We start from the raw sequence: 15,784 nt of genomic DNA on the forward strand, positions 1-15,784 counted from the left end.
AAGAATCCTGGAAATACTAGAAGGTATCAGATAGATTATGTAATGGTAAGACAGAGATTTAGGAACCAGGTATTAAATTGTAAGACATTTCCAGGGGCAGATGTGGACTCTGACCACAATCTATTGGTTATGAGCTGTAGATTAAAACTGAAGAAACTGCAAAAAAGTGGGAATTTAAGGAGATGGGATCTGGACAAACTGATTAAACCAGAGGTTGTACAGAGTTTCAGGGAGAGCATAAGGGAACAATTGTCACAAATGGGGGAAAGAAATACAGTAGAAGAAGAATGGGTAGCTCTGAGGGATGAAGTAGGGAAGGCAGCAGAAGATCAAGTAGGTAAAAAGACGAGGGCTAGTAGAAATCCTTGGGTAACAGAAGAAATATTGAATTTAATTGATGAAAGGAGAAAATATAAAAATGCAGTAAATGAAGCAGGCAAAAAGGAATACAAACGTCTCAAAAATGAGATCGACAGGAAGTGCAAAATGGCTAAGCAGGGATGGCTAGAGAACAAATGTAAGGATGTAGAGGCTTATCTCACTAGGGGTAAGATAGATACTGCCTACAGGAAAATTAAAGAGACCTTTGGAGAAAAGAGAACCACTTATATGAATATCAAGAGCGCTGATGTTAACCCAGTTCTAAGCAGGAGTATATAGAGGGTCTATACAAGGGCGCGGTTCCAGACTGTAGTGCCTAGAACCGCTCGGCCACCCCAGCCGGCTCATGAACAGGATTCCAGCGGTCCTTTCCAACAGGATAACGCTTGCTCACATATCACTGTTGTAACCCAACATGCTCTACAGAGTGCCATGTTGTTACCTTGGCTCGCTAGATCACTGGATCTGTGTCTAACCGAGCACATAAGGGGCGTTACCGGAAGACAACTCCAGTGTTATTCACAAACAGCATTAACTGTCCCTGTGCTGACTGATCGGGTGCAGCAGACATGGAACTCCACCCCAAAAAAACTGACATCCGGCACCCGTACACACAGTGCTGCATTCAACATTCTGGCGGTTATCCCGGTTATTAACGTACCAGCGTTTCACATTTGCAATTGCTTAGACCGACAGGAAGTGCAAAATGGCTAAGCAGACAAATGTAAGGATGTAGAGGCTTATCTCACTAGGGGTAAGATAGATACTGCCTACAGGAAAATTAAAGAGACCTTTGGAGAAAAGAGAACCACTTGTATGAATACCAAGAGCTTAGATGGAAGCCCAGTTGTAAGCAAAGAAGGGAAAGCAGAAAGGTGGAAGGAGTATATAGAGAGTCTATACAAGGGCATTGTATTGAGGACAATATTATGGAAATGGAAGAGGATGTAGATGAAGATGATATGGGAGATACGATACTGCCTGAAGAATTTGACAAAACACTGAAAGACCTGAGTCAAAACAAGGCCCCGGGAGTAGACAACATTCCATTAGAACTACTGACAGCCTTGGGAGAGCCAGTCCTGACAAAACTCTACCATCTGGTGAGCAATATGTATCAGACAGGCAAAATATACTCAGACTTCAAGAAGAATATAATAATTCCAATCCCAAAGAAAGCAGGTGCTGACAGATGTGAAAATTACGGAACTATCAGTTTAATAAGTCACAGCTGCAAAATACTAATGCGAATTCTTTACAGACGAATGGAAAAACTAGTAGAAGCCAACCTTGGGGAAGATCAGTTTGGATTCCGTAGAAATATTGGAACATGTGCGGCAATACTGACCTTACAACTTATCTTAGAAGAAAGATTAAGGAAAGGCAAACCTACGTTTCTAGCATTTGTAGACTTAGAGAAAGCCTTTGACAATGTTGACTGGAATACTCTACATCTACATCTACATCTACATCTATACTCCGCGAGCCACCTTACGGTGTGTGGCGGAGGGTACTTATTGTACCACTATCTGATCCCCCCTTCCCTGTTCCATTCACGAATTGTGCGTGGGAAGAACGACTGCTTGTAAGTCTCCGTATTTGCTCTAATTTCTCGGATCTTTTCGTTGTGATCATTACGCGAGATATATGTGGGCGGTAGTAATATGTTGCCCATCTCTTCCCGGAATGTGCTCTCTCGTAATTTCGATAATAAACCTCTCCGTATTGCGTAACGCCTTTCTTGAAGTGTCCGCCACTGGAGCTTGTTCAGCATCTCCGTAACGCTCTCGCGCTGACTAAATGTCCCCATGACGAATCGCGCTGCTTTTTGCTGGATCATGTCTATCTCTTCTATTAATCCAACCTGGTAAGGGTCCCATACTGATGAGCAATACTCAAGAATCGGACGAACAAGCGTTTTGTAAGCTACTTCTTTCGTCGATGAGTCACATTTTCTTAGAATTCTTCCTATGAATCTCAACCTGGCGCCTGCTTTTCCCACTATTTGTTTTATGTGATCATTCCACTTCAGATCGCTCCGGATAGTAACTCCTAAGTATTTTACGGTCATTACCGCTTCCAATGATTTACCACCTATGGCATAATCATACTGGAATGGATTTCTGCCCCTATGTATGCGCATTATATTACATTTATCTACGTTTAGGGAAAGCTGCCAGCTGTCGCACCATGCATTAATCCTCTGCAGGTCTTCCTGGAGTACGTACGAGTCTTCTGATGTTGCTACTTTCTTGTAGACAACCGTGTCATCTGCAAATAGCCTCACGGAGCTACCGATGTTGTCAACTAAGTCATTTATGTATATTGTAAACAATAAAGGTTCTATCACGCTTCCTTGCGGTACTCCCAAAATTACCTCTACATCTGCAGATTTTGAACCGTTAAGAATGACATGTTGTGTTCTTTCTTCTAGGAAATCCTGAATCCAATCACAAACCTGGTCCGATATTCCGTAAGCTCGTATTTTTTTCACTAAACGTAAGTGTGGAACCGTATCAAATGCCTTCCTGAAGTCCAGGAATATGGCATCAATCTGCTCGCCAGGGCGAGTTGAGTTTCACATGATCTCTGTTTGCGGAATCCATGTTGGTTATGATGAAGGAGATTTGTATTATCTAAGAACGTCATAATACGAGAACACAAAACATGTTCCATTATTCTACAACAGATTGACGTAAGTGAAATAGGCGTATAATTATTCGCATCTGATTTATGACCCTTCTTGAAAATGGGAACGACCTGCGCTTTCTTCCAGTCGCTAGGTACTTTACGTTCTTCCAGCGATCTACGATAAATTGCTGATAGAAAGGGGGCAAGTTCTTTAGCATAATCACTGTAGAATCTTAAGGGTATCTCGTCTGGTCCGGATGCTTTTCCGCTACTAAAGGTGGCAGGGGTAAAATACAGGGAGCAAAAGGCTATTTACAATTTGTACAGAAACCAGATGGCAGCTATAAGAGTCGAGGGACACGAAAGGGAAGCAGCGGTTGGGAAGGGAGTGAGACAGGGTTGTAGCCTCTCCCCGATGTTATTCGATCTGTATATTGAGCAAGCAGTAAAGGAAGCAAAAGAAAAATTCAGAGTAGGTATTAAAATCCATGGAGAAGAAATAAAAACTTTGAGGTTCGCCAATGACATTGTAATTCTGTCAGAGACAGCAAAGGATTTGGAAGAGCAGTTGAATGGAATGGACAGTGTCTTGAAAGGAGGATATAAGATGAACATCAACTAAAGCAAAATGAGGATAATGGAATGTAGTCGAATTAAAGCATTTCTGAAGAAGAGAAATTTGTTAACATCGAGTATAGATTTAAGTGTCAGGAAGTCGTTTCTGAAAGTATTTGTATGGAGTGTAGCCATGTATGGAAGTGAGACATGGACAATAAATAGTTTGGACAAGATGAGAATAGAAGTTTTCGAAATGTGGTGCTACAGAAGAATGCTGAAGATTAGATGGGTAGATCACATAACTAATGAGGAGGTATTGAATAGAATTGGGGAGAAGAGGAGTTTGTGGCACAACTTGACAAGAAGAAGGGACCGGTTGGTAGGACATGTTCTGAGGCATCAAGGGATCACAAATTTAGCATTGGAGGGCAGTGTGGAGGGTCAAAATCATAGAGGGAGACCAAGAGATGAACACACTAAGCAGATTCAGAAGGACGTAGGTTGCAGTAAGTACTGGGAGATGAAGAAGCTCGCACAGGATAGAGTAGCATGGAGAGCTGCATCAAACCAGTCTCAGGACTGAAGACCACAACAACAACACAACAACAACATATACATTACATAACAAATCTCATTTCTGTATAGTTAAAAAACAACATGTGGTAACTGAGCTTAATTTTTAATGGAACTGTTGGGATATTTCTTCATACAGGATAACCTGGAGACAGCTAAAAAATGTCATATTTCTTATAAATTATTTTCATTCTTTTTAGGTGATGGTGCAGCAGAATGGCCAGGAATACTCTTGGCAGCCCTTGGGATCATTGGAATGTCCACCTCATTTCCAACGGTGTATCTGTATTCAGGGGAACTGTTCCCTACTGTAGTTCGTAATGTTGGAGTGGGCTCTTCATCAATGTGTGCACGTGTTGGCTCAATGGTGGCTCCATTTGTATCAAGTTTGGTATGTCATTTAAAGATATTCATGAACTCACTATAATAAATATTAAACAATTTAATGTTGCTATATAACATTATTTAAATGAAATGAAAATGAAGTATTGATATTCATATTGGAACATGCAGAACACTTTAGTCTCCAACTTAACAAATTAGTACTGTTCACACATTGATACTCCAATTTAACGTGGGCTTGATCTTTGCCGTACATGTCAGAATTTCAGTAAGTGTTAGCCTACTGAACAAAATACATGGTCATGCAGTTGTGAGTAGATATTTAGGTATTTAAGAAGCACAAAACAACAAAACTATGTATCAGTTATTGTTGCTGTTCTTTTTAAAATTTAGCCTACCTTATGATTACGTTGTACATAGTGCACATCATGTTTTGAGGACTCTGTAATGCAGGTAAATTTGAAATGTGAATGAAACTAACAAACTGTTTACAGTGAATGTTTGTATGATCACTGAAACTAATACTTGGTGGGGGTTAAGGTGCTGGGGAGGGAACTGGGTCCTTTTGATTCAATTTCCCATTTAACTATTTAGATTTTAGTCTTCCATGTTTCCTTTAGGTGGCTTAGGACAGTGCTCAGATGGTTCTTTTCAATAAGTACACACACAGTTTCTTTCCCTGTCCTATCAGAGCTTGTGCTCGCTCTGTGATGAACTCACCATCAGTGAAATTTAGAACTGTCTAAGCATCTTTATTTTTGTAAAGTACTTGCAGTAACAGCTTTACAAAGTACACTGGTGAAAAAATGAAAATTGCAACACAAAAAGTAATTAATGTAGAGTAATGAAATTTTGGGAATACATTTGTCTATGTAACACATGTAAGTGATGAACATTGCAAGATCACAGGTTAATGTAAACATGACACAGGGCATTGTAAATTTGAAATGATGGTACATTAATAACTGTTGTAACTACCAGAATATTGAATGCAGTCATGGAGACGTGCAGGCATTGTGTGTGCAGGTGCTAGCTGTCAGTTTGTGGGATGGAGTTCCATGCCTATTGCACTTGGTCAGTCAATGCAGGGACATTTAATAATGTTTGTGGTCGATGCTGGATTTGTTGTCGGATAGTGTCCCACATGTGATCAGCTGGAGACAGATCTGGTGATCAAGCAGACCAAGGTGCCATGTCAAGACACTGTAGAGCCTGCTGCAGCAGTACCTGGGCAAATATTATCTTGTTGGAAAACACCTGTTGGAATGCTGTTCATGAATGGCAGCACAACAGGTTGAATCACCAAACTGATGTGCAAATTTGCAGTCAGGTTGCATGGGATAACCATGAGAGTGCACCTGCTGTCATATGAATTGCACCCTAGACCATAGCTCTATGTGTATGTCCAGTGTGTCTAGCATGCAGGCAGGTTGGTTGCAGACTCTCAGATAGCCTCCTCCTAACTAACACACTGCCATTACTGGCACTGAGACAGAACCAGCTTTCATCAGAAAAATTCAACAGACCTTTGCCCTGCCTTCCAGTGAGCTCTTGCTCGACACCACTGAAGTCTCAAATGGCAGTGGTTTGGGGTCAGTGGAATGTGTGCTAGAGACTGTCTGGCTCGGAGCTGCCCTTGAAGTAATCAATTTGCAACAGTTTGTTGTATCACTGTGGTGCCAAATGCTGCTAAATTTGCTGCTGCAGATACAGTATGATGTGCCAGAGCCATATACTGATGGTCTGTCCTCTCAGTAGTGCCACATGGCTGTCCAGAATCTGGGCTTCTTGCGACCATACATTCTTGTGGTCATTGCTGCCAGCAATCATGTACAGTGGTTACATTCCTGCCAGCAGAAGGAATATCCAGGTCATCAAAGTTCTATTACGTGACGTCATTCAAACTTGGTGGGGTGTTGATAACGGAATCTTTGTCATTTCAAAGACATTCTTGACTAATATGAACACACCACATCCAGTCTCAAATATAACTAGTGCTCATGACCATTTGTGACCTGACACATGCTATAAACAGTACTTATAAACTCAGAAATACTTGACACTTCCTGGCAGATTAAAACTGTGTGCTGGATCAAAACTGGAACTCGAGACCATTGCCTTTCATGGGCATGTGCTCTACCACTCTAACCCAACTCACGCTCTGTCCTCACACCTTCAGTTCTGCCAGTACCTCATCTCCTACCTTCCAAACTTCACAGAAGCTCTCCTACGAACCTTGCAGAACTAGCACTCCTGGAAGAAAGGATATTGCAGAGTCAAGCAGTATATTGCTCTTTCCTATGTATATCTTGTGTAGAGACCATGAGGATAAAATCAGAGAGATTAGAACCCACACAGAGGCATACCGACAATCTTTCTTTCCTCGAACAATACGAGAGTGGAATAGAAGGGAGAACCGATAGAGGTACTCAAGGTACCCTCCACCACACACCGTCAGGTGGCTTGCGGAGTATGGATGTAGATATAGATGTAGACATGGCTTAGACACAGTCTGGGGAATGTTTTCAGAATGAAATTTTCACTCTGAAGCAGTGTGCGCGCTGATATGAAACTTGTTGGCAGACCGAGACTGAGACTCAAACTCGAGTTGGAGTCTCAGTGCGGCACACAGTTTTAATCTGAGTCTCGGTCTTGATCTGCCTCAATGAGTTCATTCACCACTAGATTCCACAATAGAGGGGACAAAACTCCTCCTTGTGGGCAGCCTCTAGTGGTGTTAATTACCATCTTTTCATTTGTCATGGTAGCCTCTACTTTCCTTCCACTAAGCATGGCCCTGGTCCACCTGCATATAGTGGTCCCCAGGTCAGGCACCCCTGCAGCCCTTACCATGGAATCAAAGATCGTGTTACTGAAGCCCCCCTTGATATCCAGGAAGATGCAGAGGGCTATTTCTTGTAAGTGAAGTGCTTTCTCCACCTTTCCAGTGAGTTGGTGGAGATATGACTTGCATGATTTACCTGGTCGATATGCATGTTGATTTGAATGTAGAGGTGCCTTACTAGCCTCCTCTCCCCAACATATACATTAACCAATTTTTCCAATGTTATGAGAATGGAGAAAGACAGACTGATTGGTCTCATATCCTTGGCCTTGGTATGATAAATTCTCCCTGGCTTTGGAATGAAGGCAACCTTCACTACTGTCCAAGCATTGGGAATGATTCCTACTTCTAGGCTAACCCTAAAAAATCTGCATAGGACTCTTATGAGATTCTCTTCTGCGTGTTGCAGGAGAGCTGGAAAGGTTCCATCTGGGCCAGGTGACTTGAATGGTTGAAATGTTCCCACCGACCATTGGATTTTATTGAAGTTCACACACTCCTTGGCCGATTCCCAGTACTCTCTTTGAGTGCCAGAGAACCATTGTCTCTCTGGGATCACATTCTGGACTGTGTTGTTTGGCAGAGCATACTGAGGAAAGTGAGTTTTGAGGAGCAGTTCCAGAATCTCATGTGCTGTCTTTGTATTGTCCCACCCTCCTTCCTTAATGTACCTCCTGGTTTGGTTGGTACTCTAGTGAGAATCTTGTGAAGTCTGGCTTGTGCAGCCATGCTCTCTACTTCCTCACAGAATGCCTTCCAGGATACCTTCTTTGCTTGTCTGATTGCAAGATTAGTTAACAAGTGCCTCACGATATTTAGCCCATTGTCCTTTATGTCCGCAATATTAAACTGTCTCCATACCTGTGTTCTTCCAAGGCACACTCCTATTTGTGCACTTCTTAGTGATTGTGCAGTTGTCCTGATATGAGTCACTATGGCAGAGGTAACAGCCTCTGCTACTTCCCCAAATTCTACTGGATTCCTTATTGAGGTTTTAATTTCCGATAAGCCTAAATCAAGGTCCCTCCTATATGTCTCCCAGTCTGTTTTCCTGGGATTCCTATAGGTCATGATTCCCATTTCAAGCTTGAATTTAATGTACATGTGGTCCAATGAGGATGGCTTCAACACCACATGCCATTGTTTTTCATAGCTGCCCACCATCATGGAACTAAAGGTTATGTCAATTACTTCTCTCTGACCTCCACTGCCATGGTTCGTCCTTCTGGTGCAACCTTCTGGTGGATCACTCTTCAATCTTCTGTTTCTTCTGTTGGGACTTTTGGCTTCTGGGCCCCTATTTTCCTTGATCAGTGTCTCAGGAGAGACTTCCTTAAGGATCTTTGGTACCCATATTGATATCTTTGTAGTCTTAAGAAGCTCCGCTGCCGTCTTAACCAGCAGCTTCGCATCTTCCCACAGGGGTATCATGGGCACCTTGTCCTTGAGCCATTCCACTATCACAGACAAAAATGGGGGCACCACTATCTAGATAGACCCCCCTGAAGTTGGGTCCAGGGCTAGTGTCCCCCCCCCCCCCCCCCCCCCATCTTTTCAAAGGGGGCCATCTGTACTAATTCCTGCTGCTGCGAGGTGATGGCCACCAGTGGATAGCCTTCCTGGATAACTGCCATCCTAAAAACTGAGACTGCAGTGCTATAGATATGTTTCCATATTTCTTGCCTTGGTTTTTTCTGAACTCACTTATCCACGGAGGAGGGAGTCTTTGATTCCTCCCTTATCCACTTGCTACCTGTTTTTGATGTAGTGAGGGTCTGCTTTTCCCCTTCAACCTGAGACAGTTTCTTCCTGGAGGTTTTAGGTTTAAGTCCCTTTAATTCCCTCCACTTGTCTTTAGGAAGCCAAGTTTTGTGTCATTTACTTCAGGTAACATGTGGATTGAAGTATCATCATACCACAAACTTTCATAATGAGCAATCCATTCATTCTCTCCTATATTTTTAACAAATAGATGATCATTTTCTTGTCTGTGTAGTTATTTCATCAATTTGTAAGTGATAGTTTGTCTGCCACGTAAGTCGCACTCTATATTGCTAATAAAGCATTCCCATGATTCTGCGTGCACTTTCTGAGTTACGCATTTTGCGTTATTTCTCTTCTCTTTATATTCATTATACTTTTCATTATTGGGGTTGTTTGTGTAGGTCTTGAAAGCTTCATATTTTCCTTTAATTGCTTTTTCTTGATCTGGTGTCCAATGCTTTACTACTGTACATTTCTTGTATTTCCTTATCTTCCCCAGAACCTCATTAGCTATTCTTGATGAGACTGTTTTTAAGTTTTTCCATTCTTCTTTCAAGTCTTCTCCCATTTCTAAATTTGCTAATGTTTTAGTCAACCATTTTTGATAGAGATCTCTTATGCTGCTATCTTCTAAAAGGTAAGCATTAAGAACTTGTTCTTCTTTTTGATCCTTAACTGTTTTCTTTGGTTTTCTCCATTTTGTGTAGATGTCAATTATTGACAGCAATAAGGAGTGATCCAAGCCAATATTTACTCCTCAATAAACTCTGGTACCTCTAACATGCCCAGGAAATTCCTCTTTTATTATTATATAATCTATAAAAGATCTATATCCTCTTGCTGACCAGGTAAATTTGTGTCTTTCCTCTTAAAGAAACTTTTGGTAAATCTTAAATGATTAAAGGTAGCAAAATCTGAGCATATTTCTTTTTTCATTACATCTATATTCTCCAAAAGTGCCTACTATTTTTGAAATTGGTATATTTCCAATTCTAGCAAGGGGCTGTCCCATAAGTAAAATCTGCAGTGTTGAAGATCACTTGTAACTGTTCATAAAAGGCCTTGGACTCATCAGTTTTTCCTTCTTCTGGGGCATAAGTTGCTATTATTCTTAGGATTCCTCTTGCACCTTTAATTCCTACTAGCACAGTGTGTTCATTTATGTATTCATAGTTCAGCATTTTATCTTCCCATTTTCTATATATGTAGGTGGCAACGCCTTTAATTGCTCTTTGTTCCTGCTTTACTCCACTGTAGATCATACTGTAGTCATCTGTATATTTAGTTCCAGATATTTTCTTCTTTGCTTCTGTAATTGCTGCAAAATCTATTTCCTTTTCTTTCAAATATTTAGCTAGTTTGGCTACCTTACGAGCAATTCCCCTAACGTTTCAGGTGGCAACTTTCTAAGCTCCATTAAATAATTTTCTCTTGTTCCTATTTCTTGCCCATGTTGTGTCCTGGTAATCTCACCTGTTTGCAAGATAAGACTGAGTACTGCAACTACAGTTATTGAGTCTCTGAATGGGGTACAGGTCCATTGCAGGTAAGACTGGATATGGGACTGACGTCTCTGAGCTTTACCAGCCACAGCTCATAACTCACGTAACGGAGTTTGGTAAAGCATTTCCTCTGTACTCTGTGTTATGGTTATATTGCCAATTGGTCATCAGAGCCTCATCTCCTTGGCAGGGTACATAACTGGCAGAGGAGTTTGACAGTTGGATGAGAGTGTCTGTATATTCACATCATCATCCCATTAGTACCCACTCAAAAATACATTGCAGTTAACTATGTTTAAAATTTATTATTTGTTTTAGAATGAGTCAAATTTGTATCATTCATATCTAGTAACAACATTCATTGCCCTAATGTCTGGCTCTGCCACCTTCTGAAAGATGTGTGATGGTGATTATGTTGCCATTATTGGCATTGCTTCTGCATTGATCTCTGCTCCAGCAGTCTGGCAGTGACAAAGAATTTTTTTGAAATATGCAGTTTTGTATGCCCACAAACAACCCATAGTAGCTAACTTACTTGTGGTTTATTCTGAAGATAGAGCATTGAGGATAGCAACCTTAAAACCAACATGTTTCTGGAGATGTGTTGATAACATCTTTTAAAGCTGACACCCTTAACTGTTCCTTATAACATTTTTATTCCCTTCAGCCTTGCGTTAAGTTTACAGTTACACATGGAGGCAGATGCAAAGTACCAACTGTTGTATGCCCTCATCTACAAACAGAATGACGGCACTATGGGCATAGGATTTATCACAAATCTATACATGCTGACTGGTATCTGCATGCAACTAGTTATTACCCATCATATTAACATAATGAGATCCTTAGGACACTGGTCCAAAGAGATGCATACCATATTGGATGCGGAATGCTGGCAACAGGAAATCAATTCAACATTTAAATTCTGTATTTAAACAGAATAGCTTCTCTGAGAAGCAGATGTGTTGTGCCTTTCAGTTCAGACCATCGCCAGAAGTACAGCAAGATGAACCTAGATTAATTGCTTTTCTACCATATGCTGGGAATGTTTCAGCTAAAAATGGGATAATTTTAAGGAATTTTAATATAAAGACTGTTTCATCTACCAGCCAATATTAACAACCTTTTGGGTTGTGCTAAAGATGATCTGGGGCTAAGAATGTTGGTGTCACTTAGAGTCCATGCCACTGTGGTAAATCATACACTGTTCAAACCATTCTTACTGTTGCACACAGGTATGTGGGACATTGCCACCACACAAGTTTGCAAACATCCAAAAAATCCACAGTGGTGGAGCATTGCTTAGCCAAGCAACTTGCAATGAAATGCAATAAGAGACAGATGCTTACTGCTACTTCTTGCTTCTAGGATTGTGTTTTCTAGGAAGCCATTGAAATTAGGGTGTATGACAATCTTATTAATAATGACAAGCTAGTCTCTGAGTAAATCGTGGAACCCTACACTGTCTTGCATTACAATGTGCTCAATTGGCAGAAGAATGGTTAGTTACGGCAGTGAACTCCAATTTTGTTGCTGTTCACCAGCAGGGGCTGTTGCTAGTATCTTTAGCAGTGGGGAAAGATCTTACAACAATTAGAACATGCACTGAGTACTCTCTGCTGACTTACATAGGGGTGCTGGCAACAGCATAGCATCAGTTAAAGGAGACTTGGCAATAGCAGCTTCCCACATGAAGATAAAGACCAGGTGGACTGCCAAAATATTCTGTCAACTTGATCTGAACCCCTGGCTGCAAATCTGAGAAATGTATTACAAAGACAGAAATAATTTATGCAGTATTTATATCATATATATGGGAAACAGTCATTTTCAACAATTACGCATGCAGGCTTTTAAGCCAGTGACAGTAACTGGAGCTGGTTTCAGGAAATCTGTCTCTTCACTCAGGATTCAGAATATGATACGGTATTTCATTGAAGGCATTAGCCATTCTATAAGAGCAACTGTAGCTCCTTAGACTCTGTACTTAAGGCCTGATAAAACTTACCAACTTACCCTTCAGAGAGATGAATGTTTTAATTGTAGATATGACACACATTTTCCAACAATGTACATTTAGATGAATATAGTTGGTTTTATTACTGTATGTGACCAGCCAATACAGCTTCTTTTTTAGAATTGCAGGTGTCATTATCAATTAATATTTACATCCAATACAACACTTCATTAATGGTAAAATGTTATAAAGTTATATGAAATTACAGTGCCAAACATGATGTTTATCTACTGTGGGCATTAATCTGCTGAACACTCGATACAATGCTTTATAGAGGGACATTTTTTTCACATTTTGTTTTATAAATTGTCATTTGACAGTTTCATATATGTACAATTACATAGAATTCGTGAGATGCACATTCACTTTATGAACTGTGAATTAAAACATAACATGTTATCATAATATTCTTTTACTAACTTGAAGTAATGGTACTGGTGATATATTTTTACTTGTCTCTCAAACTTTTTTACACCTGTGACAGATGTCACAGTACTTGAAGTTAGTTGTGTGGTTTAATTTCAATTTGATAGATTCTTTTTCAGATCTATTAGTGCCATATACATTACATGCTAGTTATCTTGTACACTCAGGCAGTGATTTTTTTGAATTTATTTTCTTTTTTTCCTGACCATACTAATTTCTTGGTGAACAGTACTATTTACAAGGTAGGCATTCAGGGAAATGGTGGAATGTTACTGTAGTCTTCTAGCTAATCATATAATCTTGTACCTCTTTTTTTATCATGTGCATAGTAAAAACAAATAACAGAAAAAATAGCAAGTTACTGGTATTTTGTGTTGAGCAGATCCGCTATAGTGAGTACCTGCCACCTCTGCTGTTTGGTGCTACACCACTTATTGGTGGGCTTCTGTGTCTGCTGCTGCCAGAAACTGCTAACACTGAGCTACCAGACACACTACTTGAGGGAGAGAACTTTGGAAAGTAAGGAAATGTTATATCCATATACACCTGAAGATGAGATTTTAAAACCCTGAAACTAGTCATGGTTTGAATAAATAATTAACACACTTGAAGCAGATATCTCTAAATTAATTATCATGCCTCTCAGCTGTGGATGTCCTACATACCAAATCTTGTGATTGATATACAACTTTGTGAACTGAAGTAGCATGTTTATTCTTTGAACGCCCACAGCTGAGTGACTGCAGCATTATGGAAGATGCCTATATAAGGACAAATGTAGGGCAGATATTTCAAAATGTTAAAATATAAAACTCTTATATTTTATGTATAATTGTAAAAGAAAAAGTACATGATATAGATTCACATTAGGCAAAGATATTATTTTGGTTAACAATTTGTTAACTTTCCTTAAATGGTGTAAATAATGGTTGTATTGTATCTTATGAGACACAAATTTGAGTGTGCACTGGAATTTACAAAATGGCAAGATTTTTTCTGGAAATGGATACTTTTGATATAAAAAATTTTGTAAACTAAAATGTTATTCTGAGAAAATTATCCATGTTTTGGAAATGGAAAATTTAGGGCTGCACAACACTACCAACGAAATTCTGAAATGATCAAATTCTTAGATTTTGACCTTTTAGAAACTGATAATTCTGAATAAAGATAGCTTTTGAATTACACATTTTGCAGAAAAGATATGACGATCTTCAGAAAGATGAGAGTGAGGGTTTACAAGAAAGGTATGCCAATCCTAAATCAAATCATTATTAATGGGACTGAATCTTAAAGTGCACATTGGTTTACTGATTTGTAAACTTTGACTAATAATTTAAATAAAATGTTTCTCAATAAATTGTTCATAGTGTTATCAACAGCACCCTGTAAACTATACACTTAATAATGAAGTTTTACAAAATAAAGTTTGGCTAGTTATTTGGAGCTTTCATATATACAGAATAAGAGTGCAACATATGGGATTGAGAGGATAAAGACAAATAGTATGTATTTTTTGGAATGAGACTACAGTTAGTAGAGTTACTCCACCGTGCTACAATTCAACTTTTTGTGTTTCTTTAATGTGCTGTTGTTCTAAATCATTTTATTTCATTTAAAGTCAGCTCTTATTATTAAATTTTGTTATATATATTACTTATTGTTAACAAATTGTATCATATTGTTCTGCCTTTGATACTGTTAATGTGAGTAGCTACACTGTTATGCACACACTCCAGGTTTTTAATTGCAATAAAGAAAGAAAGGCTAATTTTCTTTCTGATAAGTGCAGTTGAAAGCATTCTTCCTGTCAGTATAGAATGCAGACTCTTAAAATTGGGTGGAGTTCAGTGGTACACAGAATTTGTATTACCAGTATTTTAATAGTTAGAATGAAAGAAAGTACTGTTTACTAACAGTACAAGAAGTTGGTATCAGGTTACTGTAAATGATATATCAAGTGGCCGTTTGTATTCCTTTTGTTAGGAATGAGAATGATACAAATAGTACCATTAGTTTCACTGTATAACCTGATCTATAAAAGTAACAAATGAGAACTTACATGAAAATTTACTGATTTAATTTCTTATAATTATGTTACAGGAAACCAAAAAATAAGAAACAGGGAAGTGATAATGACGGATATGTTGGTGACAGTGCACTGTAATGGGAAACAACACATCATAAGAAGCTGGATTCAGACTTGTCATCAACAATGGTTTTTTAATATTGTGATTTTATCATGCTGAATTAATGTAATCAAAATGTTTATTTTCTAAATAAAATATTTAAAATATACAGTTTGTGGTAACCCATTCTAGAGAAAATGTTTTTTCTTAGATGCACACCTTACATAGTTAAGGTGGATAATGTGCTGAATGTGAGTTGACATTAACCTAGAATTGTTCTATAAACAATGCTCAATGCTAAACTTGGTGTCATTTTATGTATGCACTTTAAAATTATTAGAGACTGAAAGAAGTCAGATATGATTCCGCTACTCTTACTGCTTAATTTTGGACTTCAAAAGATCTGGTTATAGGGTTTGCATATAAGCTGTGTCAGTAAATCTAGTAAGGAAACAGAATGATATATGAATACATCATTGAGTACAGTAAATTGCACAGAATGAATTTCAATGGCTCATTAAACATTGAACTGCTAAACCTGACAATAACATGTTCCAACGACAGAATTTAAGTAAGCTACACAGGTTTGTAATATGATTATCCTCTTCAATGTGTT

The 15,784-nt window shown here is 39.1% G+C and overlaps 1 protein-coding gene across 1 annotated transcript in view; it reads left to right on the forward strand.

Annotated features, from left to right (window-relative positions):
* LOC126184945 (organic cation transporter protein-like) overlaps positions 1-15,319 on the forward strand; it is a 382,199-nt gene extending 366,880 nt beyond the window's left edge. The window contains exons 9-11 of the mRNA XM_049927619.1: positions 4,344-4,534; positions 13,422-13,558; positions 15,143-15,319. Coding sequence (XP_049783576.1) covers positions 4,344-4,534; positions 13,422-13,558; positions 15,143-15,206 — 392 coding nt within the window. The 3' untranslated portion in view covers positions 15,207-15,319. The remainder of the gene's footprint in view (positions 1-4,343; positions 4,535-13,421; positions 13,559-15,142) is intronic.
* Positions 15,320-15,784: the final 465 nt, after the last annotated feature.

The sequence above is a fragment of the Schistocerca cancellata genome, chromosome 4 (assembly GCF_023864275.1).
Source record: "Schistocerca cancellata isolate TAMUIC-IGC-003103 chromosome 4, iqSchCanc2.1, whole genome shotgun sequence".
In the NCBI taxonomy this organism is placed as follows: Eukaryota; Metazoa; Arthropoda; class Insecta; order Orthoptera; family Acrididae; genus Schistocerca; species Schistocerca cancellata.